The 27445-nt window shown below is 30.4% G+C and overlaps 2 protein-coding genes and 1 long non-coding RNA gene across 13 annotated transcripts; 1 reads left to right on the forward strand and 2 right to left on the reverse strand.

The window, feature by feature from the left end:
- Positions 1–4008: 4008 nt before the first annotated feature.
- LOC141454154 (uncharacterized) lies at positions 4009–7020 on the forward strand. The gene is made up of 3 exons (XR_012458483.1): positions 4009–4213; positions 6271–6375; positions 6882–7020. It is a non-coding gene; the product is annotated as an uncharacterized lncRNA (long non-coding RNA).
- On the reverse strand, positions 6932–14152 carry LOC141454149 (protein CIMAP1D-like). Of its 6 annotated transcripts, XR_012458477.1 has the most exons (7): positions 13039–13165; positions 12660–12878; positions 12366–12567; positions 10704–10835; positions 10285–10472; positions 9959–10201; positions 8079–8158 (listed from the first exon to the last, which is right to left on the reverse strand). XR_012458477.1 is itself a non-coding variant. In XM_074128062.1 (5 exons), exons 1-5 carry the CDS (start codon positions 14017–14019, stop codon positions 6932–6934), a joined length of 714 nt encoding a protein of 237 aa, XP_073984163.1. In that variant the 5' UTR covers positions 14020–14152. The 6 variants fall into 6 exon arrangements, 3 of the variants coding, with proteins under 3 accessions (XP_073984163.1, XP_073984164.1, XP_073984162.1); XR_012458478.1 differs by lacking the exons at positions 9959–10201; positions 10285–10472 and adding an exon at positions 7014–7079 and having other exon boundaries at positions 13039–13164; XR_012458476.1 differs by lacking the exon at positions 8079–8158 and having other exon boundaries at positions 8165–10201.
- A 1699-nt stretch (positions 14153–15851) lies between these two features.
- Positions 15852–27341, reverse strand: Hyccin (PI4KA lipid kinase complex subunit hyccin). Of its 6 annotated transcripts, none has more exons than XM_074128056.1 (9): positions 26863–27341; positions 26511–26645; positions 26309–26434; positions 25253–25470; positions 25042–25173; positions 24837–24967; positions 23905–24021; positions 22129–22610; positions 15852–16512 (listed from the first exon to the last, which is right to left on the reverse strand). In XM_074128056.1, the coding sequence occupies exons 1-8, from the start codon at positions 27010–27012 to the stop codon at positions 22138–22140; spliced, it is 1482 nt and encodes a 493-aa protein (XP_073984157.1). In that variant the 5' UTR covers positions 27013–27341; the 3' UTR covers positions 15852–16512; positions 22129–22137. The 6 variants fall into 6 exon arrangements, with proteins under 6 accessions (XP_073984157.1, XP_073984154.1, XP_073984153.1 ...); XM_074128053.1 differs by having other exon boundaries at positions 15852–17768; XM_074128052.1 differs by lacking the exon at positions 15852–16512 and adding an exon at positions 19477–19937.
- Between the last annotated feature and the right edge of the window lie 104 nt (positions 27342–27445).

Raw genomic sequence — 27445 nt, forward strand, 5'->3', positions numbered from 1 at the left:
GTCACTTTGAATTGAAAATTCATTATTTTTACATTGATTTCTTATTTGATTATTAAAATGTAAAATTGTATGTTACAATTAATTTTTTGAATACAAAGTTCTGCAAGAATTTGCATATGTATCCTTGCACATCGAGCAACGCTTCGATCTGGAAATTTAATACTTATACATTCCATCATTTTCGTTATATTTTCTGTCAATTGTACCTAATGTATATTTTTTCCCTATCACCGAACAGTTAGTTGTAAATGGCTCCTAGGAAGAGAAAATATAAGGGCAAACATCTGCCCGCATGGGAAACCAGTGCTCTAACCATTGAACTAATTCCTTCCCTATATATTTCTTTTCAAATATCCTCAAAATACCTTTAACAAAGGAAAAAAAGAAGCAATTACCACACTTCTAGATGAAAATCTGCAGACCTTCCTTATATCATATGACCACCATCCAGCATCGTTAATTTTTTATCTGAATCAAGGAGAATGGAGAGTGGCGCACTTTTAGATCTAACCTTCACCTGACCAAGGGTGTGTTTCAATTTCAGCAATAAACTTATTACCTTGCTCAACACCTTCTGGTATTTAATTGAGAGTTTCAACTTTGTAAGCATCTCGTATGAATGTAATTTTAAAAATAAAAATCTTTATTAATTTTCATTTGTCGTAAAATATTTGATATGACATTATATTATTTATATATATAGTTTTCTTTTCTAGAAATACATATTCACTAATCAGCACAGAACCAATTTTAGCTACAAGAGCACGAACAACTTTTACCAAACCAAACACCGTGGACTTGCGTAAGTACAGAATTGCATGTTTTTTGTTCAGATTGACAATAACAGCAATCAAAATTGTTGATTTTTCAATCTTACTTGCTTCTCCATTTTTTCCTTCTACTTGTAGTTGCTACAATATTTATAGGATGAAAAAATAAATGCCGGTTTCAGTCATGATAATTTTACCATGAAATAATGAAAGATATATAATTAGCTATAAAAGTTATTCCGGAGCCTTCTAGCTATCAATAGCTAATAAAGATCCTAGCTATTGACGCATTGAAATGAAAAATAGTTTCTATAATTTTTGTGTGTGTGTTTATTTGTGCTACAATCAGTTACTTAGCGATATAAGTAACAATGATATTAGAAACAATGAAGCAAACGAGTGGAGAAGTTACCCAGTGGTAACACTCCAGAACATTAGACTATTGGTCACTCTCTTCACTTGAGAGGAGATCACGAGGCCACTGTCTTTTAAGGCATCTTATCGGGTTGTCAGGAAGAGTTCTTGAAGATAGATTTTGAGCTAGAGAATTTAAATGAGATTGCAGGTTAAAATGAAGTTTACTGTATCTTCTTTTAGCGACTTGAGTGACAAAAGGAATGTTAAGGTATGTATAGTCAGGTTGGAGACATAAAATGGAGCGTATACAATAGTTCGAAGTATTTTAGATTGAAGAGATTGAATCCTTTGGAGATTGGAGCGTTTGGTTGAACCCCACAGCTCTATTGCACACGCCCAAATGGGTTTTAAAATATTCAGTCTTTTGTTGCCTAGAAACACTTTAGATCTATCGTCTAAGAGTCTTTTAAGTAGTCGATAGCGTCTGTTTAGTTCTTTCTGTTCTTTTAAGTTTAGCTTGGGGGCAAAAATTTATTTAAAAAAAAAACAGCTATTTGAGACGTTTTTGTACTCGTGACCATTTCCATCAGTTAAGAGAAATCTCCAACGAGAAAGATGCGTGTGGGCAGGTTTTCTTCTCCAGTGACTCTAGCTAGGAAGACTACTTACATCTGATCTACTTGATATATTGTTTTGCAGATTAATTCTAATAATTAAAAAAATATGGGGTTATCAGTAAAAGGGATTAGTGTGCAGCTTTTATGGCAGAATTTTCATTCAATTAAAAAATAAATAGAACTGATATAATCATAATTAGACTAAGAAATAATCTAACTTTTAATAAAACAACTGTACTATTTCAAGTAACGAGCGGATACGAGCCTCAATGTGGTGGATTATTACGTAAATATTCTTGGCAGTGGCATTTCGTAATGTTACTTGACATTCAGAGTAATTGTCATTACGAATTTACTGTAACCTATTTTTTTAAATTTCTTATTTGTATTATTTATGGCAACAAAATTCATTTGTATTTTCTCCGTAGCATTGCCATCGTAACTAGTTTTAAATTTCTCTTAATTTTAATAGTAAAAGAATTGCGATCAGGTCGAATTTCCTCATTAGCGTTCTCATGGAAATCCGTTTTAAGGTCTCTGAATCGAAAAAAAAAAATCATCTTCAAGTAAGCGTCGATGTGGTAAGATATCAAGGAAATTGAAGAAAGCAAGAATATGATATTTCGTTTTCGAACAGCAATTGCTTCCAATTCTATAGAGTCAAAATGTATTTTTTTACTTTTTTACGATTATTTAAAAAATGGCTCCAATGAACTCATACACTTAAATGTACCCTGAAAAATACTTACTTTTAACTGAAACTTTTTCCTTGTTTCATTCATTAATCAATTTTCCAGATTTTCATCCATATTCTTCAGAGATTAAACGTCACCATCAATAATAGTCCTTCCTATTTATTTGTCTTTTATACATTTTTAGTCATTTTATTTTCATTTGTTTATTTTATTTTGTCCTAGGTTCGTAAAGAAGCCTGGAGAGTACAATCGGGATGTAAGTGTAATTACTGATTTAGTGAAGATTATTCCCTAAATTAGTCCAACGTGTCGATATTTTTTATAATGGCTGGAACTAACAGAAGCAAACATATAAAGAAACAAAAATGTTTTATCTGTACTCTGCTAGCTCTACGATTGGTTCCAATCTTAGTCGTGAATTCTTCAAGGCAGTAATATTCAAGAGAGCATGGTTGATGATGAGATCAGATGAAATATAAGCTTATTATGTTGTTATCAACATAAGATATAAAAAACTTTTGTCACAATTGTTTACTTCAGTTTTATAAAATCCTAAGGACATAGTTTAAAAAAATTACATTTACATTTGTTTCTGTTTTGTTAGTTCTCTAAGAACCCCCATTATTTTTCATTGTATTTCAATTTAGAAAACTAAGTATATAAAATGAAAATATATTTTTTTAAATGATTTTTTTTTTTGCCTAGGCCCTCATGCTTCCCTCCATATAATTTTCTGTACTTTTAACACGTCTGACCATACATTCACATTACAATATTTGTATTTATTATTATTTTTATTTCAGGTTTTTTTCAGTAAATTGCCCATCACTGGGCAGTGAACTCTCATAACAGTTAACATTGTCCATCTCCGGATTGTGATGAACTCATACACCTAACTGAAAAATGCTTACTGTTAGCTGAAACTTTTTAGTAACTCGCAGGAAGAGAAAATCTAAGGGTAAGCAACTAGATTCGAACCCGGAAACCTTTCCGTGTGGGAATCCAGAACACTAACCATTGAGGTAATTCCTTCCCTATCATTAAAATAATTATATTTTTACCACATACCTTTTAATTAAGAAACTAAATACTCATAAATTATGATTAGTGAGAATAGCAAAGTAAAAAATGAGTGCAGAGTTTAGAAATAATGGTGAAACTAATTTACAAGGAGTTGCATCATATACCATGTTTCATTCAGTTCCTTATTTCAAATATATTATTTACAAATAATTTTTAAATTGCTTATAATATTTCATTACATGTTACTTATATTTCAAAAGACTTAGTGATTTATGGAAATATTAATTCTTATTTGAAATTAAGGAAAACATAATATTTATTACAATGTATGCAATTTAAAAGTTATGTACGTCTTAAACTAATCATATTTATACTTTCATCTATTTCTTATTTTTCTTTCTTTTTTTTTTTTGTAGAATTAAGAAAATCATTTCAAAACTGAATTTTCACCACATATATTTGAGATTAAAACTTGTCAGAGAGAAAAAACAAAAATTTTCTGAGTTAAAAACGACCAGGTGTAAAGTTCTCGGCCATGCAGTGATCATAATAAATTAGGTCCGTAGTTTTGGAAAAAGAAATTCAGATAAAAGGAAAAAATTGGAAATTATAGGCGATTTTTTTTTTTCAGAAATTCCTTATTTTTAACTTGCAGAGCTCAATTTTTATGCTAGAGGTTAATCATTTACTTTAGGTCGGCTAGTTTTGGAATTTGAAGTTCAGATAAAAGGAAAAAAAATGGAAAATCTAGGTTAGTTTCACAAGAATTTTCTTATTTATAACTGGGTGGTTGCAAGATATATATCAACAGCCTCAATCTTTACAACATAACAATCTTATTTTTTTAACGCAAAATCTTTTCCAGCTATAAATTTCTTTAAAAAATGAAAGTTTGAGGGAGGAAAATTTGAGAAAAAGTCTCCAAAATTTATTTTTTATTTGTGTGTTTTTCTACTGCCTAAGCTCCATTCTGGGCAGGGTCATTGTCCTGTACATCTTTAAGAGAAGTATGATCACATTTGAATTAAGTCGTCCATTTCTTTTGAAAATGAAGGAGAACATTTCTTCATCACTGTGCATCATTGTACATTGTACTGAAGAAGTACATCACTGAATTGGGATGAATTATTTACAGGGCGCTAATACCCGCAGCTGTCGATGCTCTTGATGACAAAAATAAAAAATAAACAAAATAATCTTTAGCTACAAACCGTTTATAACGAAGGATTTAATTATGGCCTGATTATACCAGTTATGTCAAAACGTTATTGCAGTTACCAGCATTAATAAAACTTTTACCTTTTACCAGCATTAATAAAAATTTCTCGATAGCAACGGCATTTCTCTGTTTTTCCTTACCTTAGAAATTATATATTGCACACAAGAGAGAAAAACCTGGTTTAAATAGAACTGTATTCCTCCGTCAATTCTAATGGCAACGTGAGCGTTGGTTGTCAAGAAGAAAACAGCTGCCTAAAGTTTTGTAATAAAGATTAAAGAAATTGAAAGCTAGTCATTGGTAGCAAAAAAATCCAACCTACTTGCAAATTGAAAACTTAAAAAAATTACTAAAATATAGTTTATATATTACATATATAAATATATATTTATATATATTATATATTAAAATACAGTTCATATACTGAAATATAGCTTAATAGGAAAGAATTCTCAATAGCTTCTAATTTTCATACATTGATCCCAACTCCAAAGGAAATTTTTAATTAATTTAACAAGCAATACATAAAATTATTCTTTAAAAGCAATATTGCGAACATTACCTTTAGATAATCACACCTGCCTGAGTAATATTCCCTCAGCTGGTTCTGCCAATTAGTATTTACAACTTCCAGAATGATTTCAGAAGCTGTAGAAAGCCTTCCAATTTTTATGAAGTTTCCAACTGGCTGTGAGGCTTGCTTTGGTCGTGTTGAAAGAAAGTTCATACTTCTTGTGGATTCTCATACAGCGATTTTAGTTGATCTCTAAATCTCTTTATACTGACTCAGTAACGAGCATTCTATTGTCTAGGATAGCGTTTCCCAACCTTTTTTGGCTCACGTACTACTTGGTAGTACATCATGCTAATTTGTACCGCTTGGTAAAAATGATTGTATTTCGTGAAATTTCTTATTCCGAGAGTTCTATTTTATTATTATTATCTTTATTTGTATAGAGATACAATGTATCTGTTGCAAAGGAGTTCATGTTCTCTTTATAAACTTTGTAAAGTGTAAGATCTTAGTTTTAACAATTTTTTTAAATAATTAAAAATTGCGAACATATTTTTCTCTTCAAAATTATTAATGAATTTACAAAGTTCTTCTTTAGAATTATTATATTTGAGCCCTAATCTTCTAAATTCATTTATTTTAAGCTTTCAACTACCTGTAAGTACCAATTAAATTTAATGTTGCTTGGATAGAGCTTACTCATTACAATCAGTCTCTTTAAGCAGATTTTTACATCAGTTAAGTTCTGTCACATGATAATTCTATTAAATTTTCTTTATCTTTTATCGATAATGATGTAGCTTTTCCTAAATTTTCTTTATAGAAGGGGTTTGAATTCCAAATATTTGTGATTTCGGGTTTTGGAAAATTCTCCACGAAAGATAATTTTAATCCTGTTAAATGTATTACATTTTCTCTTATATCTTGAGATAGACCTTTCCTTATTACTCTACATATTAACAACTTTACTGTATAATATTATTCATTCAAATAATTTTTATGAATTGTAGGAAAGGAGATTTTTATGCTTTGATTTTTTTTTTTTTTAAATTTTGTGTTTTTTTTTATTTTTTAGGTTGGGAAACGCTGGTCTAGAAAGCAGAGAAAATTGGAAGTAGAGAAAAAGAAGAATTTATCCAACGGATTGGATCTGTGAAACATAATTCACACTGTTTTCATGGTAAATGATGGTAAAAAGTTGATTTAAAAATAAAATAGAAGATAAGCACCAAAAGGATGATGAAAAGATATGCTGAGATTCAGAAAAGGCCAAGATAGAATAAGTATCTGTAGTCGGATCTGACCAGGAATGTTGCTGCAGCATGTTCTATCCAGCTGACCACCTCTAACTTCAGTTGAACCGCTTCAGAGTGAAGGATCTGACACCGTGCATCCCTTATAACCACTGAAAAATTGACGCGGAACTTCCTGAAATCTGCTTTGCACCTGAACATGAACGCTATTATTTTCATGTTGTAGAACCACATTCTAGAATGGCTACTATACAGCTTTTCATGCTCGAAATCTCAGTATATCCAATAAACGCTATATTTCGAAAATTTGACTTTATACAGTAGTTCTTCTTCTTAAGCAACAGGAGCGTGGAATACTTTATACTACAGTATTAGATATTTCAATCTATTTATTTATTTTATATTTTTTATTATTTAATTTTTTTTTTTCTAGGAATTTGATTTAACAATTTGTTCATTTTCTCGATTGGGAGAAAAACTGCATCAAAGAACAGGAAAATCTCCAACATCTTCTGGCAAAAATAGTACTCTTTCGTAGGGGGAATGTTTAACTCCTAATGAATAGGCAGGTGCGTCAGCTTTTTCATTAAACTTATAAGCATATTTTGGTCCAGGGACATGTTTTTTAAGCCTAAAAATAAAAATAAAATTATAGTAAATTAGAAAATAAAATATTTTAGTATTATTTTTTGTGAAAGCCTGAAATTATGATTTCTCAACTATCGTTTAATGTACTTTAATGATTTTTTTTGCTCCCTTTTGTCATATTACATCTTTTATTTATGTTTTAATTGTATTAGATTTTTTTTTAAATGTAATTTTTATAATTAAAGAAGCATTGCAAAAATTTGAAATAATAGAACGATTTAGCTTCAAGATCTGGCAATGGGTGTGAAATCTAACTGGGCGCAGACCCCTAAGATGAATCATCCTTTGTCACCCGATATGAATGGAGTACGATATAGATAAAAATAATAATTATAATAGACCCACAGGTTAACGTGTACTGTAAGAGTATATAAATTTTGTAAAAAATAAATAATAGGTAAAAAAAAAATAAGCGCTTAAGATAATTATAAAGAAAAGGGCTTACTTTAGGGTATTTGAAAAAAAAGCTCGGAAACGAAAGTCATGGAAGCTAGAATTGGAATAGAAGCGTCTGTTTCTGCGACAAATGTCGCACGCTTCACTGTCAAATGTCAAAAAATAGTGATTGTCTCCGTTAAGGTGAAATGAAGTAGTTATGTGTTACATATACAGTCGAACCTCTCAATAACGGATACTGGCGGGGGAAAGCAAAGTGGCCGCTGTTTGGAGGTGGTCGTTAGAAGGAGGTAGGCAAGTTTCAGAATGAAAAAATATGGGTTTTTTTTCCAAACATCTATTTAAAAATTGTTTATTATTAATAGATTTAAAAAAGTACATAATAGCATAATTATTTAGCTATATGATATGCATCAAATTTTTCTTAATTATCCAAACAATTCTTCAAAAAAACTTCATATTATTGAATTATTTAATAATTTTTATAACAATGTTTATAATAATCATCACATTTATTCATAACAATAATAATTTATGGTAAAATTAACATCATACTATCATCTATTATTAGAAAAATAGAACAAACCTTTCGGCAAGTTGACGATGGCTCGATTTGGTTTTTGCAAAATCTTCCAACACATTTATTTTCTCTTCTAGAGTTAACCACTTTCGTTTGAGAGACATATCGGAAAAAATAATATTGTTCGTCCAAAGTTATATTGAAAAATGAATAAAATGGTACAAGATGTATGAGCTTATATAGGAAACTTTAGGAAAAATCAGAAAAAAAAAACAAAAACTTGGGAGGGGATAATTCTTTTGATCGCCGCGTCAAACGAACTTTTAAGAATAAGTTGGTCGTTGATAGAAGGTGAAACATTTAATCCGTTCCCCAAAATCAATGTTCGCAGTCGCTATTTAGAGTGTCCGTTAGACGGAGGTTCTTTTATATAGAAAGAGCATAAGGGTAAAACGGGGAAATCCAAAAACTGTCCGTAAATGGAGGTGGTCGCTAGTGAGAGTGTCCTTTATAGGAGGCTCGACTGTAATTGGTACTTGATCAGAAGAAAAACTTACGAGAATTGAAACACCGTGAGGAAAATTCACGTCTGGCTTCAAGATTTTTCTGGGCTCTTGAGCGACAGAGCCTCTGCGAGCCCTTTTGTGGAGGAAACGTGTGGTGATAACCAACTAGATTAAAAATTATACAGTAAATAAAACTATCTAATTAAATAGGCCACGCCCCCAGTCGCTATTCTGAAGATTAGCCATTGTCTTCTTTGGCAGTCATTCTGTTTAAAACCATGTACCTTGTGCTTTGTTGATTCATCTTCTTGTTTCGCTTTAATTGCTCCTTCTGGATCTTCCACTTGGGCGGAGGGGTCGGCAGCGACAGGGGCACCTAGAAGCGTTACGGGCCCCAGCACTTGCCCGGGTAAGCCGGGTGCTGACGTCGGCCATGTTGTGTATACATTCCATCTCCAGCTTAATTAATTATTAATGCACTGAAGCAAAAATCATCCTCTAGTTAGCCGGAAAGATAGAGATTTCTTCTCCAGTTTATTAATAATTAAACCAGAGATAGAATGTACATATAGGGTAGCTCGAAAATTATATCACAATTAAAGGAAAAATAAGGAATTCTCGTCTAGTTTGTCTGCAAAGATAAAGATTTCTGGTTCAGTTGATTAATAAGTAAACTAGAGGTGGAATGTACATAAATTTATTTTGCAATCTTTCGGCTTCATTTGTTCAAAAGTAGAAAAGAATTTTAAATTTTTCCATTCAATTTTTCAAATTTGAAATTTGCAAAAGTAATGGAAAGATAAGAAATTTTCGTCTAGTTTAACTAGAAATTTTGACAGAAAGGATTGCGATTTCTACTTTATTGTATAAACAACTAAGCCTAAATTGTATTGTACACAAAAAAGTAGCTCGAAAAGTATGTTACGATTGCAGAATTAAAGGAAAAATAAGGAATTCTCATGCAGTTTCACTGCAAAGATTGACATTTCTGCTTCTGTTTACTAATAAATAAGCCAGACGTGGATTTTACACTCAGGTAAGCCCGAATTTGAAGTTACGATTGCAACATTAATGGAAGATTTAAGAAATTCCCGTCTACTTTGAAAGGAAATTCTAATATTTCTGCTCAAAAAGTCAAAAAAGAATTGTGCAGACAGGGTAGCACGTATTTGAAATTACCATTGCAATATTAATAGAAAAATAAGTAATTCTGGTTTAGTTTGACTAGATAGGATGAAGGATCTGCTTCATAGTATTGACAACTAAGCCACAGGTGGATTATGCAAACGAGGTACCCTGAATTTCAAGTTACGATTGCAGAATTAATGAAAAAAATGAAGAAGTAAAGGAAGAGGTAATACGAATCACATATTATGGTGAAAGCAAAAGAAAATTGAATTGATGGAAAGCCTATGTACAACGTAATATTTGCTTACTCACAAAAACGTTAGTGCGTGCCAGTCATCGCAACCAAACAAATGGATTTCTTGATCAAATAATAGCTTTATCATGCCAAGAACTTGAAAACATTTAATATTGCAAAATTCTTTACTATTTGTAGCTAGATTATTACTTTGTTTTTTTTTTATATCAACTCTCACTTTTCAATTTAAAGAACTAACCACTCTAGTTACTTGATCAATCAATACATCCAGCAAAAGGAGACAAGAGAGGCTGCAGTGACTGCACAAAAGATCCAAATTAATTAAGCCAAGGCATGCAATCCTGTTTGGTTTACACAGATTTATGATTGGAAATTGACTTACATACTCCTCTATCAGTAAGAATAAGTTTAATTTCAAAATACGTTGCATTTCTTTAGAAATATTGAAAGAAATGGGAATTCCAGCAACAATAAGTTCTCAGTTTTCTCTTTAATATTCACCAAACAAATTATCAGAAAATTCCACTTTTGAAAATGTAGGTTGTCAAACCTCTCTCCTAGTTTTGAAACCTTTAAATTTTGAAATATAAAATCACACAAGTTCCAAATTAATTAAGCCAAGGCATGCAATCCTGTTTGGTTTACATGGATTTATGATTGGAAATTGACTTACATACTCCTCTATCAGTAAGAATAAGTTTAATTTCAAAATATTATCTTTGAATGTCCTTCAAACACAAATAGTACATTACTTCTCTAATTACTATAAATAATTAATTACTGAACAGAAACAATAATTACTTAAAAGGGTAAGGACCCAAAACAATTGCAGACCCCGCCTTTTTCTTGTAGGCTTGCATTGGAGATATTCCATATTTAGCAGGGCCTGGTGAGGCGGGCATTAGATACGGTGGTTTTTTAGATTTACCTAATCTGTAATCATAAAAGTAATGAAAAATATTGTGGTGGTATTTTTGTGATTTAAAAAAAAAAAGTACGTCTATAATAAACTAATAGCTCCAGAGAGAAACTCAAATAAAGCTTCGTATCAGTTAAGTCTCCTCTTTTGATCAAATATTATAATCAACAATATTTATATTTGCTTACAAATAAATCTAAGACTAAAGAAAATCTACTTTTCGCCAGTTGAATTTTTGCAAATATCTTTTAACTAATTTGATTGTACTTCTACAGCAGATCGGTTTGTAAAACGAATTAATTTTTATAATGTTACTTACTAAATCAATTGTAACTTTTACTCTTCAAAATAGAAAGAAGCTACCTACCTCTTCACTAGAGCAGGATTAATTACAAAGATAGCATTTAGGGTCGCTCCTCAAAGCATGCAATCTAGCATACAACTGATCCTAAAACTATTATTTTTCCTGCAGTTAAAATTTGCCCATTACCTCAAACACTGAAAAGTACTCTTCCTAGGCAACTTAGAAAACGTTATCTCAGAATTGCATCTAGAAACTACGAAAAAAACCACAAGGAATTCCTTGCAAAGAAAACTGCTCAGGAGATTTGTGCAATATTTTCTTCTTAATCTAAAGTTTAATGAAGACTTAATATTGAACTTAGTGGATTCACTGAGCATAAGAGTTAAGTAAACTAGTTCCATTAGAGGAAAGATAATATGCGCCAAAGAGCACACTCCAAAGTTAAAAAAAAAATTAACCCAGTCCACTATTGTTATTATTTAACTAAGTTGAAAACTTTTCAAATAAGTAATTTTATATACACTTTATTAAAATACAATGAAATCATTGTAAATTTATCCTTTATTAATTCCTAAATTAGATTCGCCTACACTGTAGTGGATAAGGTGTTTCTTACAAGAAAGCTTTCAGACGGATACTTACGGTTGGAAAAGTAAGTTAAAAACCGTCAATTTTAAAGAGAGAAAGAAAAAAATATTGCAGTTGAAAGCTTCTTTAAGCTTTAGATAGAAGAAATAGTATAATCCGAAAAAAGTATTGGCCAATGAAAATCGAAAAACAGGTCTCCAATTAAGAATATTTAGGAAAAAGTATGAAACAATGAACGTTCATTAAACTGCATAAATTCTAAAGAACCCTCCCTTTAGCGAAAAGTGTTTAAAACGAATCTACGGTTTTTCATTTAGCACCTGGTAAAAAGAAAAAAAAAAAGACCTCGTAAACTACAAGAAAACCTAAAACAGTGTAACCTTTAACATCGCTTCATGTTCAAAAGAAAAAAAAACTTGTAAAATTTACTCATACTTTTGTGCTCATTAAATCAAAAAATGACACATTTAATTACAATGAAATTTAAATTAAATAATTTAGGGACTATAATTCGACTAATTTAGTTATTGCACGTACCTTTTCTCACACTCAATTGCATGTTAAATCTAAATAAATTAGTTATAATGAATAGTTATTTGGGCCTGCAAAAGATTCCTTATAAATATGAAGTAAAGCAATGTTCTCTTCTCACATTGAATATGCTGGAGCGGCTTTCATATCAGGTACGCGAGGGCCAATGGTAGATGGTTTCGTGTAATTTAATGGACAAGGTGTTCGCTTAATGTCTAATATTAAATTCTTTCTTGTGCCCAAACTATAAGAAGGTGCTGTTTTAAATCTTGTATCAGGATGTTGTTCTGGTGCGTATTTATTTGGTCCTGGTGAAATGTTATCTACAGTAAATTAAATACAGATTAATTTCTGAATTATTCTTTTTAATTTACTATAGAGTGAAACTTTATTTTCATCAACTGTAAATAATTACATTTAATCTTTGGTTTTATACCCAAAACGCAGGTCGGTCGAGTACTGGTTCCGTATCTTGTCAGTTCTCTGATATCATATTTATTAGGCGCTGGGGTGTAATTTAATTTTTTAAGCTTATCCAAACGCACACCCATAGGATTTGATGGAAATCTATAATGGGTTGGAGCATGACCAATAAATCCAGTCAGCGTTGGCAATACGTACTTTGGTCCAGGTCCTGTTGAAATTAGAGATCATTGGAAGTTTAGAAATTAGCTATTTTTTTTTTTTAACATGAACAATGACTAATCAAAAATGATCATCAAATGACTTCTTTTTAATAAAAAAAGTTTTGCTGCCAGAACATTCTGAGAACCACTAGAGAAATTTGAACATACCCTTATAACAAATACTTTTTCTGGTTATTACGAAGAAGTGAAACATTTTTTATATTGTACAAGCAGCCTACAAGATAGAGTCACATTGTTGAATAAAAAGTTCGGTAAATCTTTAGAATAGCACCCCAGAGGCGTGGCCTAATTCGAAGTGATTCTGATTCGCTGTTACTATAGAACCCGCCATATTCAAATATAAATATAAAACTATTTCTTTATTTTATATTTACACTTAAATCTAGCGGGTTATATGGTAACAGCGAATCAGAATCACTTCGAATTATTTCTTTATTTCTTAATGGGGGGCTTCGCCCCCCACACCCCTGATTTTTTTCTTAATGGGGGCTTCGCCCCCCATACCCCCTCCTAACCTACCTAATCACCCTCAATTTTTTTTTTTGTGTCACAAGATTCATTACAATAATTACACAGAACAACACAAAAGAAACTTACCTTATTCTGTGGAGTCCTTTTCCTGAGGAGGGTATATCTGTCGAACTCCAACCTCATTCACACTACACTCATGCTTTAATTTAAAAAACAACTGCAAATTTAAAACGCTCATACTCATAAAGTTACAAAAAAACAGCACCTCAGGTCACATACAGAGCACTCGCGGGAACTATTAATACATTAAACAGGAAGCAGTTGCTAGGCAGTAAGTGTACTGCGCATGCGTGCGAAACATAAGCGTTACGAAATTCGCACAATCCGAAACAGTTCATTCGCGGGAAGTAGTTTACATTTTCACCGGTAGGTGCGCTGTACTTCCCACCCCCTAAAAATAAACAGGCCACGCCCCCGGGGCGCTATTCTATAGATTAGCCAAAAGTTCACCCATTATTATAATTGCCTTTACAAAGGTCAAAGAATCTTCTTTGTAATAAGAAGATTCTTAAGTTTAGCCTGAAAAAGGTACCCTAAAGAAATTATGTAATGCCTAAATTATAAATACAGATATTTCAACTTACCAGGAGTTTTCATTTTTTTAAATAAAATTTTTCCTAAATTCTTATTTAAATCTCGATTTAATCAATATATTACAACATAAAACTAATGTAATAGCATAACCGGGGAAACCGTTTGAGTTATTTTTTCGTTTATTTTATTTTCACTTGATATGCAGCACATTTCTGTAGTTACTAAGAAAGTTACTTGAGATTCCCAACTTGAGACCATCTAAGATGCAAGAACCATCATTTTTCTTTTTTTTTATCATGGAGTGATAATTGAAAAAAAGATAACTTCAAGTCTATCAAAAAAAATTCTTAACAAACTAGCATTATTTTGTTTTACTTTAATTTTAAGTTATCTCAAAAATAAAATATAATACACAAATAAGGCCTCTATTTGTACCTGTGTTTATTCTTACGGGACAATTGTCCTAGAATAATAAATTTCTTTTCTATTCTATTCTATTCTAAATATACATAATGTCGAACGTTTTAAAACTGATTAGAATTAGAGGAAACTTCCTCAAATCATGCTCAATTGTACTTCTCTGCACAACAAGAATAATTTGTATTAATAGTTACATCTTTGTAGTTAATAAAACATTTTGTCAAACATCTTCGTTTTATTGAAACCTTAAAAGAAATGCTTGCAACAACAAAAAGTGGGCGCTAATGGACTATGCATCTGTTTCATTAGAAAAGGTAGAGCTTTAGTAGAGTTTGCTTCCACTTATAGAATTTCGACACCAATTATGTGAAGGTGGTGAAAATCCGATACCGGTCTGAATGTACGGGAAGCAGTTTGTCAAAATATTGATTCTTGTTACCATTACTTACTTTCACTACTATTCCTAAGGTTCCAACTCATACATTTTCATAAAACTCATAACATATTTGAATAATATTTAATTTTTCTAAAAATACAGTAAGAATTCGTACATTATCACATTAAAAGTAAAGTAAAGTAAAGTAAACGCCCAACTACCAATTAGGTGTCGTGGACGGAGGCGTCTAGCAAACATACTTTACTGTAAATTTCTTTTATTAACCATTAAATAAAATCCAAGGCCCAAGACCGGGAATCGAACCCAGTATCACAATACATATTAGCTTTACAGGTCTCGCCTCTAACCGCTCGGCTACCGTGGCGCCTATTAACACATTAAAGTGCCACCTAACAAGGAAGTCTACCCCAACTTAACTGTTCACTACAAACTACCCTATTAACTTTGAGTGAGGCAAAGGTGGCTTTGATTGCCGCCAGACTATCAGAATAGATAATTATCCTTCTGTCCCGTTTCTTTTTAATATCCCCCAGCCACGATAAATAATGGCCACAACCTCAGAAAGATTGTGCTAATGACCAGCCAAATACGGATTCTGGGACAAAGGAATTACTGTAGTTCCTGTTCCTTCCTTTATTATAAGTTGTTGGAGCCATCAGTATATTAGACGGAATTGGAGATCCTAGGGACTAGTCTCATCTGTCTGGTAATACGGTTCGGAAACTACTCTCGAGGTTGTACCACACGATCATCCGACGGCAACTTATTTTATATCCATTGATGAAGTGACGTGTACGTCCTGATTATAAAAACAAGTGATTACATAAATCTATTGCGTCCCCTGGGTTCACCCAGAATGTAAATTGCCATTAGTGAGGCAAGTAAGTCGTTGTACAATGTCTAACTGCCACCATGTGGGTGAATGTCAGGATCAAATTGGAAGAGATGAGTATGAAAGTCGATTTCCCCTAAACTTTTTGGTATTTACTTCTTCTGAAAACTCAATATACAAAATTTAACAGCAAAGTATTTAAAAACGGTTATAAAATAAATGTAAACAATGACAACCAACGCCAACTTACTTCATAAACATTTATTCAACAATAACATTTTGAAAACATCCAATTACCACAGTATAAATAAAAGATTGAATACATTTTATTTTTTTATATAGTTATTGATTGATAAGCATAAGTATCAGTAGTATTATGTATGATATAATAGCAATATATATATTTATTTATTTTATATATATTTATTTATTTCTCATATATATTTAATACTTTAAATCGTATGCTTTATTATAAGTTGAAGAGAAAGAGACACAATTTATTTTTTTAATATTTAACTTCTTCAATTAATGTCAGGTTTATTATATAATAAATAGATTTTAAAGAGGTAAATAATGTTTTACTTACTAATAAGTATAAGGTACACTGGAAGAATGGAACTTAAATAAACAATACTATTTTTGATTAGTATTTGGCTTTTTGTAACACTTATTTTGAATTTTATTCATATCAGAATAGATTTAACAAAAATATACATACGATAAAATAAAATAAAATAATTAAAATATATTATTTTTTTAAAAAAATTATAAAATAAATCAATTTTATTTTTTCCACTTTATTTTTTAAAATTCTATATCACAAATACTAGTATTTTTATGCATAGTCACGATCAGTTCATCATATTTAATCAGGAATCGCGTCTTGAAAGTTACTTCACCCCTTTAACTTGAAAACAAAGACAATTTTTACTAAATTATTACTGTTAAATCCTAAATGTTTTGTAAAGAAATTTATAATAGGTCAAAGAAATCGTGATTTTGAAATTCCTGCTACGAAATTGCGGTCCAGTAGCTTTTTAACTTCGAGCGTGAACAATATCTTTTTTCAATAAATTGTAAATGAAATTAAATAAAAATAAAACGCATCAAAATACAGGATTAAACAAAAAGATTTGTCATATGAAATATCTGACAAAAAAAATAAAATAAAACGACGCTTGTTGCATTGGTTGCCCTGCCGATTTTCAAGTCCTAAGCGCTGCAGAAAGGAATGAATTTTAAGAAGCATTTGATTAAAATATTCATAAGGCTGTTTTGAAGTACTAATTAAATGAAAGAACTCCCTAATTTTGACCCCATTTTTTATTTTTATTATTGTAATGAAGTGAGCGCATTACCCGTAATAATTCAGCATAATTTGGAATTTGTCTCTCTGAATAATCTTTCTGACCCCAGAAAAATAATTACTGATATCGATTTCTGATTAAATAAAAGTCTCTTTTGAACTAGGAAAGTATAGGATTTTATTCATAATATCGGAGCAATTAAACAGTTTTTTATATCTAAAATTTTAAAATAAAAAATATTTTTAAAAAGACAAAGAAAATTACGTTTGGAATAACAATTCATTTAAGTTGGGATCTACTGCAAATAATATTTTTTTAAAAGGAATAATTTGCTAGCTTGTTCACTATTTTATATCACGAAGTGGTGTTATTACGGGATTAAGTAGTTTTAAATACATTTTCTTTCCACAAAATACAAAACAAAGTAGTTCATTGAAAAATAATGTCATAAAAAGTGGATTCATCCTATGATTAACTCTAAAGTCTTCGATCAAGGAAAAATCAAGTGCCGTAAAACAAAAATTAGAACTTTTAACAGGGAATCCGGTAGGAACCACGACTAACATTAAAAAAAAAAATTCAGGTATTTTTTGAAATGCACAAATTTCAACTATTCTTCTGTGTTTAAATAAGAATGTATAAGCAGTCAAAGGAAAAATTTTTTAAAGCAGCGAATTTGGTTGGTAGAAAATGGAGAAAAAAAATACCTGATTATCGATATGTAAAATCGCTTAAACCTACTGCAGCAACCTTCCAATCCTAAAATTATGAAAGTATTCCAATCAAAATACTTTATCATTGTTTTCAATTAGTATGATACTCATTAGACAGTCTTGAAACATTACCGCATATTTCCCTGTGAACAAAACAAGTAATACGAAGGAATGGGAACATTCAAAAAAATGTATTTTTGCCCTCAAACGAAATATTAAAATTATAATAAATAACAGAATACGTCAAGAATGCTTATCACAGTGAAGAATAATTATTATTTTGTTTTCTTTTTTTTTAAATATCTGGGGGAAAAAAGTGAAAAATAGTAGAAGGCGATTTTTATTGCTTGAAATATGATTAGCTATTTAATGATATACCATCTAAATTTCTCGATTCATAATAAAATCCATTCTTTATTTTATCTTTTTTCTCTAAAAACTTTAAGTACATCAATTTATTTTGTTTTCAAGACTAATATCCATATTTTATACTACTCATTTTAAAATGGCTTCCAAATAAATAGTTCAATTAAAATGCCTATTGCTCCCATGAAATATTTAGTAATTTATTCCCACGTAATATTTATCTTCAACATTTTTTGTTAGTTTAATTTTTCTTCATTTTTGTTAAACTAATTTTGCATAATAAAACTTATTTATATATAAGTATATTGTATTCATTTACACTCCCACATACTCATATATATATATATATATATAATGAAAGGCAAGGAAATAATATGTTTTTTTTCTCTCTCTCATGTACGAAAAATAATCGATTATTATAAAAAATAAAGATATTAATTTCCAATTATATTTGGATGGAGGCTACGACAAAGCTAAGTACACTGCTCCTCTAGGATTATTCACAATTATTATATACATATAGTTACAAAAAGAAAAAAATATATATATAACATAATGAAAAGAAGTAAAAAAAAAAAATTCTCAAAAAAGTAAATTTCTCCACTTACTTTTAGTTTTCTAAAATATCATACACATCAATTGTTTGAAACAATTGCTGTTATAGAACTACTATCAAATAGGCAGTACAACACGGAAAACAAAAATGGTGGCTTGCTCTTTTTAAAGTAAATCAAATTCATATTTTTAATTTAACAAGCCTTCTTGAAAACTTGACTCACAAGAAAAAAAAAATTGAAAAAAAGGAAGACGAAATTCTTAATTTGGGAAAATTCTTCCATTCTTGCTCAAAGTCTCACTATTGATTGAATACGTGCTTGATTTGTTTCACTACAGGTAATGGTAATAAGTAGGAAAGGTAATCTGTGAATATTTTTTTTATGAGGAACTACATAAACTGTATTTCCCTTTCCTTTAAAAGGTGTCATCTAAATGTCATCTTTGCTTGTAGGAACCCATTTTTTTTGCTTAAACTGATTATTAAACAAAACTTAAAACACTTGAACTTGAAAGAGGGTTGACAAGTGTGTTGTACGAATTAGAATGAAACATCGCAAAAATCAGTGTGGGGTATGACTGCAACATGAGGAGCAAACCACATTCCACAGTTTCGTCTATAAAAGAATAAACGAATAAGTAAACTGGATCTGTCACTGCTGCAACCATAACAGCTGATGGAGAAAACTACTGTAAAATGTTAAAAATAATGGTTTGACGTCCTTTCGCTTGACGACTTGATCATTAGCAATCATTTAAACAAGAGATGTGTATAAATTCAAATAGAAAAATGCATTTATAAGACACATATTTAAAATCTCTTCAATAGTTAACAATATTATTTTACATAATTCCCAAAATTTGGGGTTATAACAATTTATCTAAATTTCTTTTTCTTTTAAATAATTGATTCTACTTTGTTTTGTTTAAAAAAAAAAAAGACATGATAAAATTATGGTTACAATTATTAGCTAATGACTCACCCACATGCACGCAAGCTTTACAACAAACCCACATATGCTCAAATATAATTTTCTGATTTCTGGTTAACTGAATATTTATATTTAAAATGTATTCATTAAATTTTAATGTCTGATTTCAAACAATGGTTTTCTCAACAAAGTAATAATTAGATTAATGAAACTTCTACATTCACAATTAAAAATAATAATTTTTTAAAATGAATATTTCAGGAAATATGAGATTTGTTCTTTTTATCGGAAATGCTACCAATGCGCTTTAGGAGAGCTTTATATAAAAGCCATGAAAAATTAAATAACTTCCTCCTCCATATATTTGAAGAAAATAGATTTTTTGTTTTTTCTCATTATGGAATAAGAATTTCATTTTTTTTAGGCCTTTGATTGTTTGTCTGAATGTCTCTTTAAATACTAGAACACAAAACCAATTTTATTTTAATTTCATTCAAATAAAAATTTGAAAATGTTTATATAATTTGAATATACTTTAATGTTAACTATTAAGAAGAATCAAAAATAAAAGAGATAGCTAAACTATGAAAGATAAAAGGCATTATTTTTCTTATTATTCAATACTTTTAATGATATATTGTCATTTAGAAAACCCGCTAGAATGCACATTATTAACAACCATTTAAATTTAAGTTATTTCGCCATTAATAGAAGGTAACTATGTTATTTTACAATTCTAATATCTTCAAATATTTATGCTAATTTTACACTAAATCTATTTACTAGGAATGAAAGTGTTAATACTTTATATTGATTAATAAAAGGGTCGCTTTTACAATTAAAGCCCCATAAAAAAATAGTTCCCCCTTAAATATCTTAAAATAGAATAATTTAAAAAATTTAGTTCAAATATATATTGAAAACCATATTTTTGTGGTAAATTTGTTAGAAGCCATCCAGCAAATGCAAACTGAAATTCACAGAGAAATAACCGATTATTTCTAAAGAACTTAGTAAATTTTTTTTGAAATCTTACATACATGAGTTATACTAAATACTCAGTACAGTTTAAATTTAGACATTTGGTGGAAGAGAGGAACGAATGAATTTTACGCAGATTAAAATCTTCTTTTTTTTTTACTTCTAATTTTGTATTTAACTTTTTTAACTTCAATAGTTTTTTTGAGCAGATTCACAGAGCAAGCTCAAAGTAACTAAAAACCCTTCAAAAGTAAATTTTTCTGGACAACGGTATCAAGTAAAACTTTTAAGCAACTATTACTGTAGTTTACTTCCTTAATCTTAAAAGCAAAACAAAACGTTGGGCGCTTCTCCATCCATTGTTTTATTGACAATAAAGAGCTTGGACGTAAAGGAAGTAGTCTTAACACATTTGATTATTGAAGTTCACCTTGTGCAAAGTCTCATAAAAGATCGTTCTTCGCAAGATGAATTAAGAATAGAACCTTTTTTTACATGAAGTAAAAAGAAGTTAAATGAATCACTTTTACTAAAAAAAGCGGAATGAGAAATACCGTCATATTAAATTTAATTTTCAAAGTTGCGTAGTGTAAGACCATCCATCCGACAAGCCCTGTCATGACATCCTTTAGATTTTTCAGGACGATTCGGAACAGTGTTTTGCAGAGCAAGACGATCGCTAACGTCCACTGAAGGTAGAAAACTAAAGAAATAAAAACTAGCGCCACTGAGCGGGGAAGGGAACATGAAATGAAAAATAATTTATGTAAAATTCAACTTCTTAGTGATGGATATTAAAAACAACCTTTGTGTCAAATACAATGGTGATGATACATAAGCGGAACATCAGGCTTGACCTGCGATGATTATTTATTTTTGAAAGACCAATCTAGTTCCTCACTTGCTTGTGCGCACGCCATGCAACATATGCAATACTTCCTCAAAGAAAAATTATTTTTTTTAAAAAAATAAAAGAAGTAAACTAATCAAAGAAAAAATATTTTTTTAGAAAAGAATAAAAAAAAAAGTTAAATATCCCCTTAACGTCCTGTGCACAAAGTTTTTTTTACTAAAAACAATTAATGTTTGTTTACTTTAACGATGTTTTCATACGAAGAACAGAAGAAGGTAATCATTTGTTTACAAAACACAAGTAAGAATATGAAATACTTTAATTTTGGCAATCATATTTCGTTGGTTGAAACTAAAGGTGATTGGTTAAATTTATCTTGAAAGCAATTGAGTGATGACGTCTTTTTCTTTCGATTCCATAAAAATTTCTATCGACATTACAGTACAAGGTGGTGATAAAGACATGCATTTATTATAATATTTTAATTAAAATTGTTATGATCTGAATCAGAGAAAGCTATTCCGAAAAACAGTTGTTAGTATTCTCTTAAGAATACCAAGTGGGAAGTAGTATCGTACTACATAGATTCAAGGAATCACTAAATTTTTCATGTTTAATAATAAATTTTTGTGCAAAAAAAAAATAGAAGTTTAAAATATTATTCACCTACACCTTTTCTAGAAAATCATTCTGAGCCTCAGTGAAAATTTTAGTAAGAAACATTTAAAATAACTAACATTGGCCCAACTATCTCGGAACACTTCCATCCCAATATTAGTGACTAATTTTAAACAAAACAAAAACAAAATATTATACCTTAAAACACTAAACGGAGCTAACTTGCATTGTTCTAGTATCTTGGTCATGATGTGCAGTACCATTTGGGGGCGGTTCACTCGGTACACTATCACCCATACCACTGTCATTTTCTTGCACCTCGTTGCTATCTCCGTCCCAAGTATCATTACCATTAATAGTTGAACCTCGTTGTTGCCCAGTCTGTTGTAGTGGTGGCTGCTGCTGTTGTTGTTGTTGTTGTTGCTGTTGCTGTTGTTGACCAGCCGAAGATAAACTTCTACCCTTGCTCAATCTTTCTCTTGTTTTCTTTCCAAAATTTACAGCCATCTTTGGTAGACTTCTTCTAGCTTGTCCACTTCCAACACCACCGCTACCAGCATTTGCTGCATTTTCACCAGTATTTGCACCAGCGACATTGGATCCATCTTCACGTTCTTCAGTAATTGAACCAAGACCACTTGAATCACCTTCTCCTCGTCCAACTTGTATTGGTATATCATCTGTACAAAGAGTGGGATAGATTATTCATTTTGTTTTAATCATTCTACAAATTAATAATTATAATAATCAAATAAAATGAAAAATAAATTTTAATAACTTTTTCACGATACTAAACACTACCAATGTACTAAAAGGTAAAAGAATCTGAAATGTTCGATTATGAAACTCTATTTTCTTCTGCAAAAATGGTTTAACTGAATAATATCACTTAACTGATCCAGTTAAGAAGTACTAATAAATTGAAATAGATAAAGACTTTCAATTGCATTTAAATTAGTATGGACTTTAATATTCCTACTGTTCTTCTGTAAAGTTAATTTTCTGGTTTTATATGGTTACCACAAGCAAAATAAGTAAAGATGTATGGTGAAATATGTATTTGTTTTATAAAGTGTAAACTAAATGTTCTGCAACCAATATTCCGAGCATTAGAAATGAAAACGGTGGGTGAGATAAACGATGGGTGTTCATAAGATAAGTTAATTCGAATATCCATGCTTAGTATCAACCTATTATTTAATGTTACATCAATCAAAAGTCTAAAGAAATCAAAGTTTGTTTCTCAAGTTCTAAATCTCTTTTCGTATTAGATAAACAAAATGGTTGCCAAGATCGCCGTGTCGGCTGTTTACGGAAATATGTACTAAATAAATAAAAAATTATAATATTCTGATTACTGTGGAAACGAAAGAACATTAAACTTTCAAACTCATTTTGTAATAAACTATGTAAATATTAGTAAATAGTAAAAAAAAAAAGCTATTTTTTTTTGGATAAACATAATTTATTTGTTTTTAAGATGCACTTGAATTTCTTAATATATAAATAAGATTATATGTTAAAGATTCAACAAAAACCACAAGTATTGTTTTAAATTCACAATGAATTTAAACACTATACTTTGGGAGCGGGAAAGGATTTCTGTGTATATTAATGCGTAACAGAGGAGCATTTATTTTGGGCCCAAAAATCAGATATATCTCATTTAGTTATAATGCTTTCGTTTTCTTGGTTTCCTTTGAATATCATCTGTAAGTTAGAAGGAACAATAAAGATACCTGAATTTAGATAAAAGTAATAAAAATCAAAAAGTCAAAACATCTTGCAGGTTAAAGAATATAAATGAAGTACAATCTCCTGGAATTTGAAGTTAGTCAGAGATAAAATGCCTAAGAAAAAATTATATTCGCTAAGTCACATTCTTAGATGTACTCTTACTTCTATTCACTAAATAACTGCTTATGAATCTATAACAGAATACAAAACAAAATTTAATTAACTTGAAATAAATACCTGGCAATTTCTTGGTTCGAAACGATGCATTGGTTATCATAGATTTGGAGACAACTGTAGGGGCAGTAGAAGGTGAAATTGCTAAACTTATTCCCATTGGATTATCAGTAATTTGCCCTAGAATAAAAAAAAAAAAATGTAATTATAATACTGGCTACATTTGATAAAAATAATAAAATATCTGCAGAGGTTTGTTAGATGTCTGGAAAACAAATAAGAATGTCTGTGATTCTGTTTTAAAAAGGCGCTTTTTGTCTGAAGAAAAACCATTTTGTCACTAAGCCGATCACTTAAAACCAATTTAGCTAATAAACGTAGAAATAAACAGACTAGGTCAGCAATACTCCTCAGGAAAAAGTGTCTGCCAATCGAGTTTTCCAGCTTATAAATTGTATTAAATTCCTGTTAGATGTTGATGTCTATAAAAATTTATTCCACAAAATTTGCTGCTTTTTACTGAGGCTAGTATACTCTTGCCTAGTTCGACTAATTATAACACTACTATTCTTGTCTAACTCTACTTTTCCTGGAATTAATAATAATCTTGCTAGTGTGCTTGAGGTCCGGCACTTTTTATCTCATAAAATTAAGAAGAACAACCCTGGACCATTCAAGAGTCTGTTCTATCGCCTTGAAGTCTAAGGTCACTTGTTATTTCTACTTTACACTTTCAAATACAATATAACATTCATAAATTTTCTAAATCAGAAAATAATGTATAAATCTTATCGGCTTTTTGTGCAAAAACAGAGAGGCCATCGAAGCAAAATACTTTACAGAGATAATCAATTCACAATTAATTCATGTCATTTCATCATTTCAACTATGTAATATGAAGAAACATGAGACATTTAAAATAGCCATTCTTAAAACAATTGAGAATAATTTTAATTAAGAAAAAACTGATCATTTTAATGTGAAGCACAACTAACCGGAATGTGCAGGAGGTGTAGCATTTTTAATTGCATTAGTGACTAACATAACATCAGAATATCCTTGGTAACAGGCTCTTTGATGTACCTCTTCAACGGCTTGTAATGCAAGAATGACATCTCCATTAAATCTGTTTATATTAAACACTCAATTAAAACACATTTATTAAATTTCAATACAAAAAAGGAAAAAAAAACCACTCACATAGAATAATATAAACTATACAGAACTTCCAACAGAAATTTCTGTGAAACGGGTATCCTAGGTAAAACTCTGGGTACATCACTACTATAAGATACACGTTTACCTGGTTTATTAAAACCTTGCGTTACTAACCTAGAAAAACAAAATATATTACATTTATAAATACTTATGATCCTACATTTAAAAAAAAAAAAATAATAATAATACTTACTTAGAAACTACTTTGCAGAGTTGATCAAGAGAATATTTCTGAAGGCAACTAATGTGCTGATTATAAATAAATAAAAGAGCTGTCATCACTACTAATCTATTCTGCGCAATTATCTTCTCAACTTGAGTTAAAGGTCCCCATCTCACTAGTTTTGTGTTACATTCTTCAAGACGTCGCAATGCTCTTTCTGTTAAAGATAATGGAGCTAGGCTCATGGGCTGCAAAAGTTAATAAAATAAATTTAATTTAATAACCATTGCAATAATATTTAGTAGTATTCATTTAACAATATTCATCAATTCATAATAATGTATAATGCTCAATAGCAGCAACTAAGAAAACTAACTCTACTGGAGGGCTTACTCAGTAAGAGAACTTAAGATTAGAGCTGTCAATCATTTTATCCCTTAACACAAACAACAGAAATAGAACAGAAGTTCTACGACATAGTGAGCCTATTTTGGTTTCCATCCCTAGACTAGTCTAATCTATGGCAGAATGACGTCCGTAGCCATCTTGGTTCACTGCCGGCCTGCCGATAATGTTTTTACATTACAGAAGACCTTGTACACATCATAAGAAGAGAAAATCTAAGAATAGCAAGTTTAACTAGAATCCTGGAATGAGGGTCTGTAACTGCCATATATTGAGCTAATCAGTTCCCGATCATCAAAAATTAAATATTTGTAACGGAAAAAACAGTTTTTCCTTTTCTTGTTTTCTACCATTTTCCTCAACCTCGCTCATGTACTAGAATATTCTGCGCCCTAAATTGCTCAAACGAATTAATTGCCATTTTTTGTAATCTCTCAATAAAAACAGGTCCAAATCCGTGCATTTCAACTAACAATTTGTATCTTGAGTTCCGGCACTTTCCTTATGTGGTTATTGAGTTATTCATAAAAAAACTCCATTTATTCAAAATATTTTTTTAACCGAAAAAACTTGACTATGGTGACACTCATTTCGATAATCACGAAGGCAATGCTTCCTTTTAAAACTGGTACAAGAAAGATTCAAAAACGCTAAATATTTTCAATTTAGAGTTTCACTTACTTCATGATAAAGAGAGGCCTGGGCAAGAGACGGAAGACGAAAGGATACATTCTGTGCTTCAAAATTATCATCAACAGCTTCCAGATTGTACAAGCCAACTAATAAAGCTTCAACACCCCGACAACTCTATAATAAATAGTTGAATATTATTTAATTATTACAAAAATAAGCAATTTTTAAACTTCTATAAATATATCTGTACCTTCTTCTCTCCATGAGCAACAGCATTTAAGTAGACATATATAAGAGTAGGCAGAAATACCAACGTGAATCTTTTAAGTTCAATTTCTTTAGAACGGTAGAAATCAAACAAAATAGTGCAGACTGGATCAACAAGCTGTAAGGCATTCCAGTGAAATTAAGACAGATATTCAGTATTCTTTTCTTTTTTTTTAATGAATAATAGAAGTTCAATTAAAAATGTCGGAAACAAACGTTTTAATTTTCCTTAACTTCTCCACCCACTTTGTTTCTCTCATTTTTAGGATAGGAATAAATATGCGTAATTCTTAATTTACAATAACTGCATTTTGATGACAAAAAAATGCACTTACTTCACAATACTTCTGGCGGTCTTCTAAAACTGCAAATACAGCATTTATCACTTCTGAATTAAGATGAATGGTACTCGCAAAAGTGTGTAGCTCATCAGGACTTAAAGCTGCATAATCCGCTAGCCACTCTTGGATTATATGCTCAGTCATATCACATTACTCGGGTGAGTCGTATTTACGATTATTCTCAAGTGTGGGAAAATTATACAGAAACAATTTCAATTAAAATATGCATTATTAATTAAAAAAACAAACTTGGCCTACTTTCATATAACCTTTCCCCAAAAAAAAACCTGTGCATTAACTTTTCGAAATGATGAGACAGATTTAAAATAAAACTGATAATCAAATTAGGCGAAAATAACCAAAATAACTTTTTTGCTGAGCCATAGGGCTCCCATTGGATTATTACGTAAACATGAACTACAGCAAATGACAATCGACTATTGTGAAGTGGTGATGGGCTATTCGAGCGGACTCGGTCCACTGAAACGATTCCAATGGTGGAACGAGTTGATTCAAATCCCTATTTAAAAAAAAAAAGTGATACCGCCCAAAAATTAGGGCAAATTAATGATAATTA

The sequence above is a fragment of the Rhodnius prolixus genome, unplaced genomic scaffold, assembly GCF_049639745.1.
Source record: "Rhodnius prolixus isolate KJV_2025 unplaced genomic scaffold, Rpr scaffold_9, whole genome shotgun sequence".
In the NCBI taxonomy this organism is placed as follows: domain Eukaryota; kingdom Metazoa; phylum Arthropoda; class Insecta; order Hemiptera; family Reduviidae; genus Rhodnius; species Rhodnius prolixus.

Excerpts from the sequence above, each read along its gene's own strand:
- Hyccin (XM_074128056.1), bottom strand. The coding sequence starts at position 27,012 with ATGACTGAGCATATAATCCAAGAGTGGCTAGCGGATTATGCAGCTTTA. Across the intron at positions 26,646-26,862 it reads ACCGCCAGAAGTATTGTGAA|CTTGTTGATCCAGTCTGCAC; the intron begins GTAAGTGCATTT and ends AATGCCTTACAG. Across the intron at positions 24,968-25,041 it reads TATAGTTTATATTATTCTAT|ATTTAATGGAGATGTCATTC; the intron begins GTGAGTGGTTTT and ends TAATATAAACAG.
- LOC141454149 (XM_074128061.1), bottom strand. The coding sequence starts at position 13,084 with ATGTTTCACTTCTTCGTAATAACCAGAAAAAGTATTTGTTATAAGG. Across the intron at positions 12,879-13,038 it reads AAAAAGTATTTGTTATAAGG|GACCTGGACCAAAGTACGTA; the intron begins GTATGTTCAAAT and ends TAATTTCAACAG. Across the intron at positions 7,080-10,703 it reads TTGGGTCCTTACCCTTTTAA|GCTTAAAAAACATGTCCCTG; the intron begins GTAATTATTGTT and ends TTTTATTTTTAG.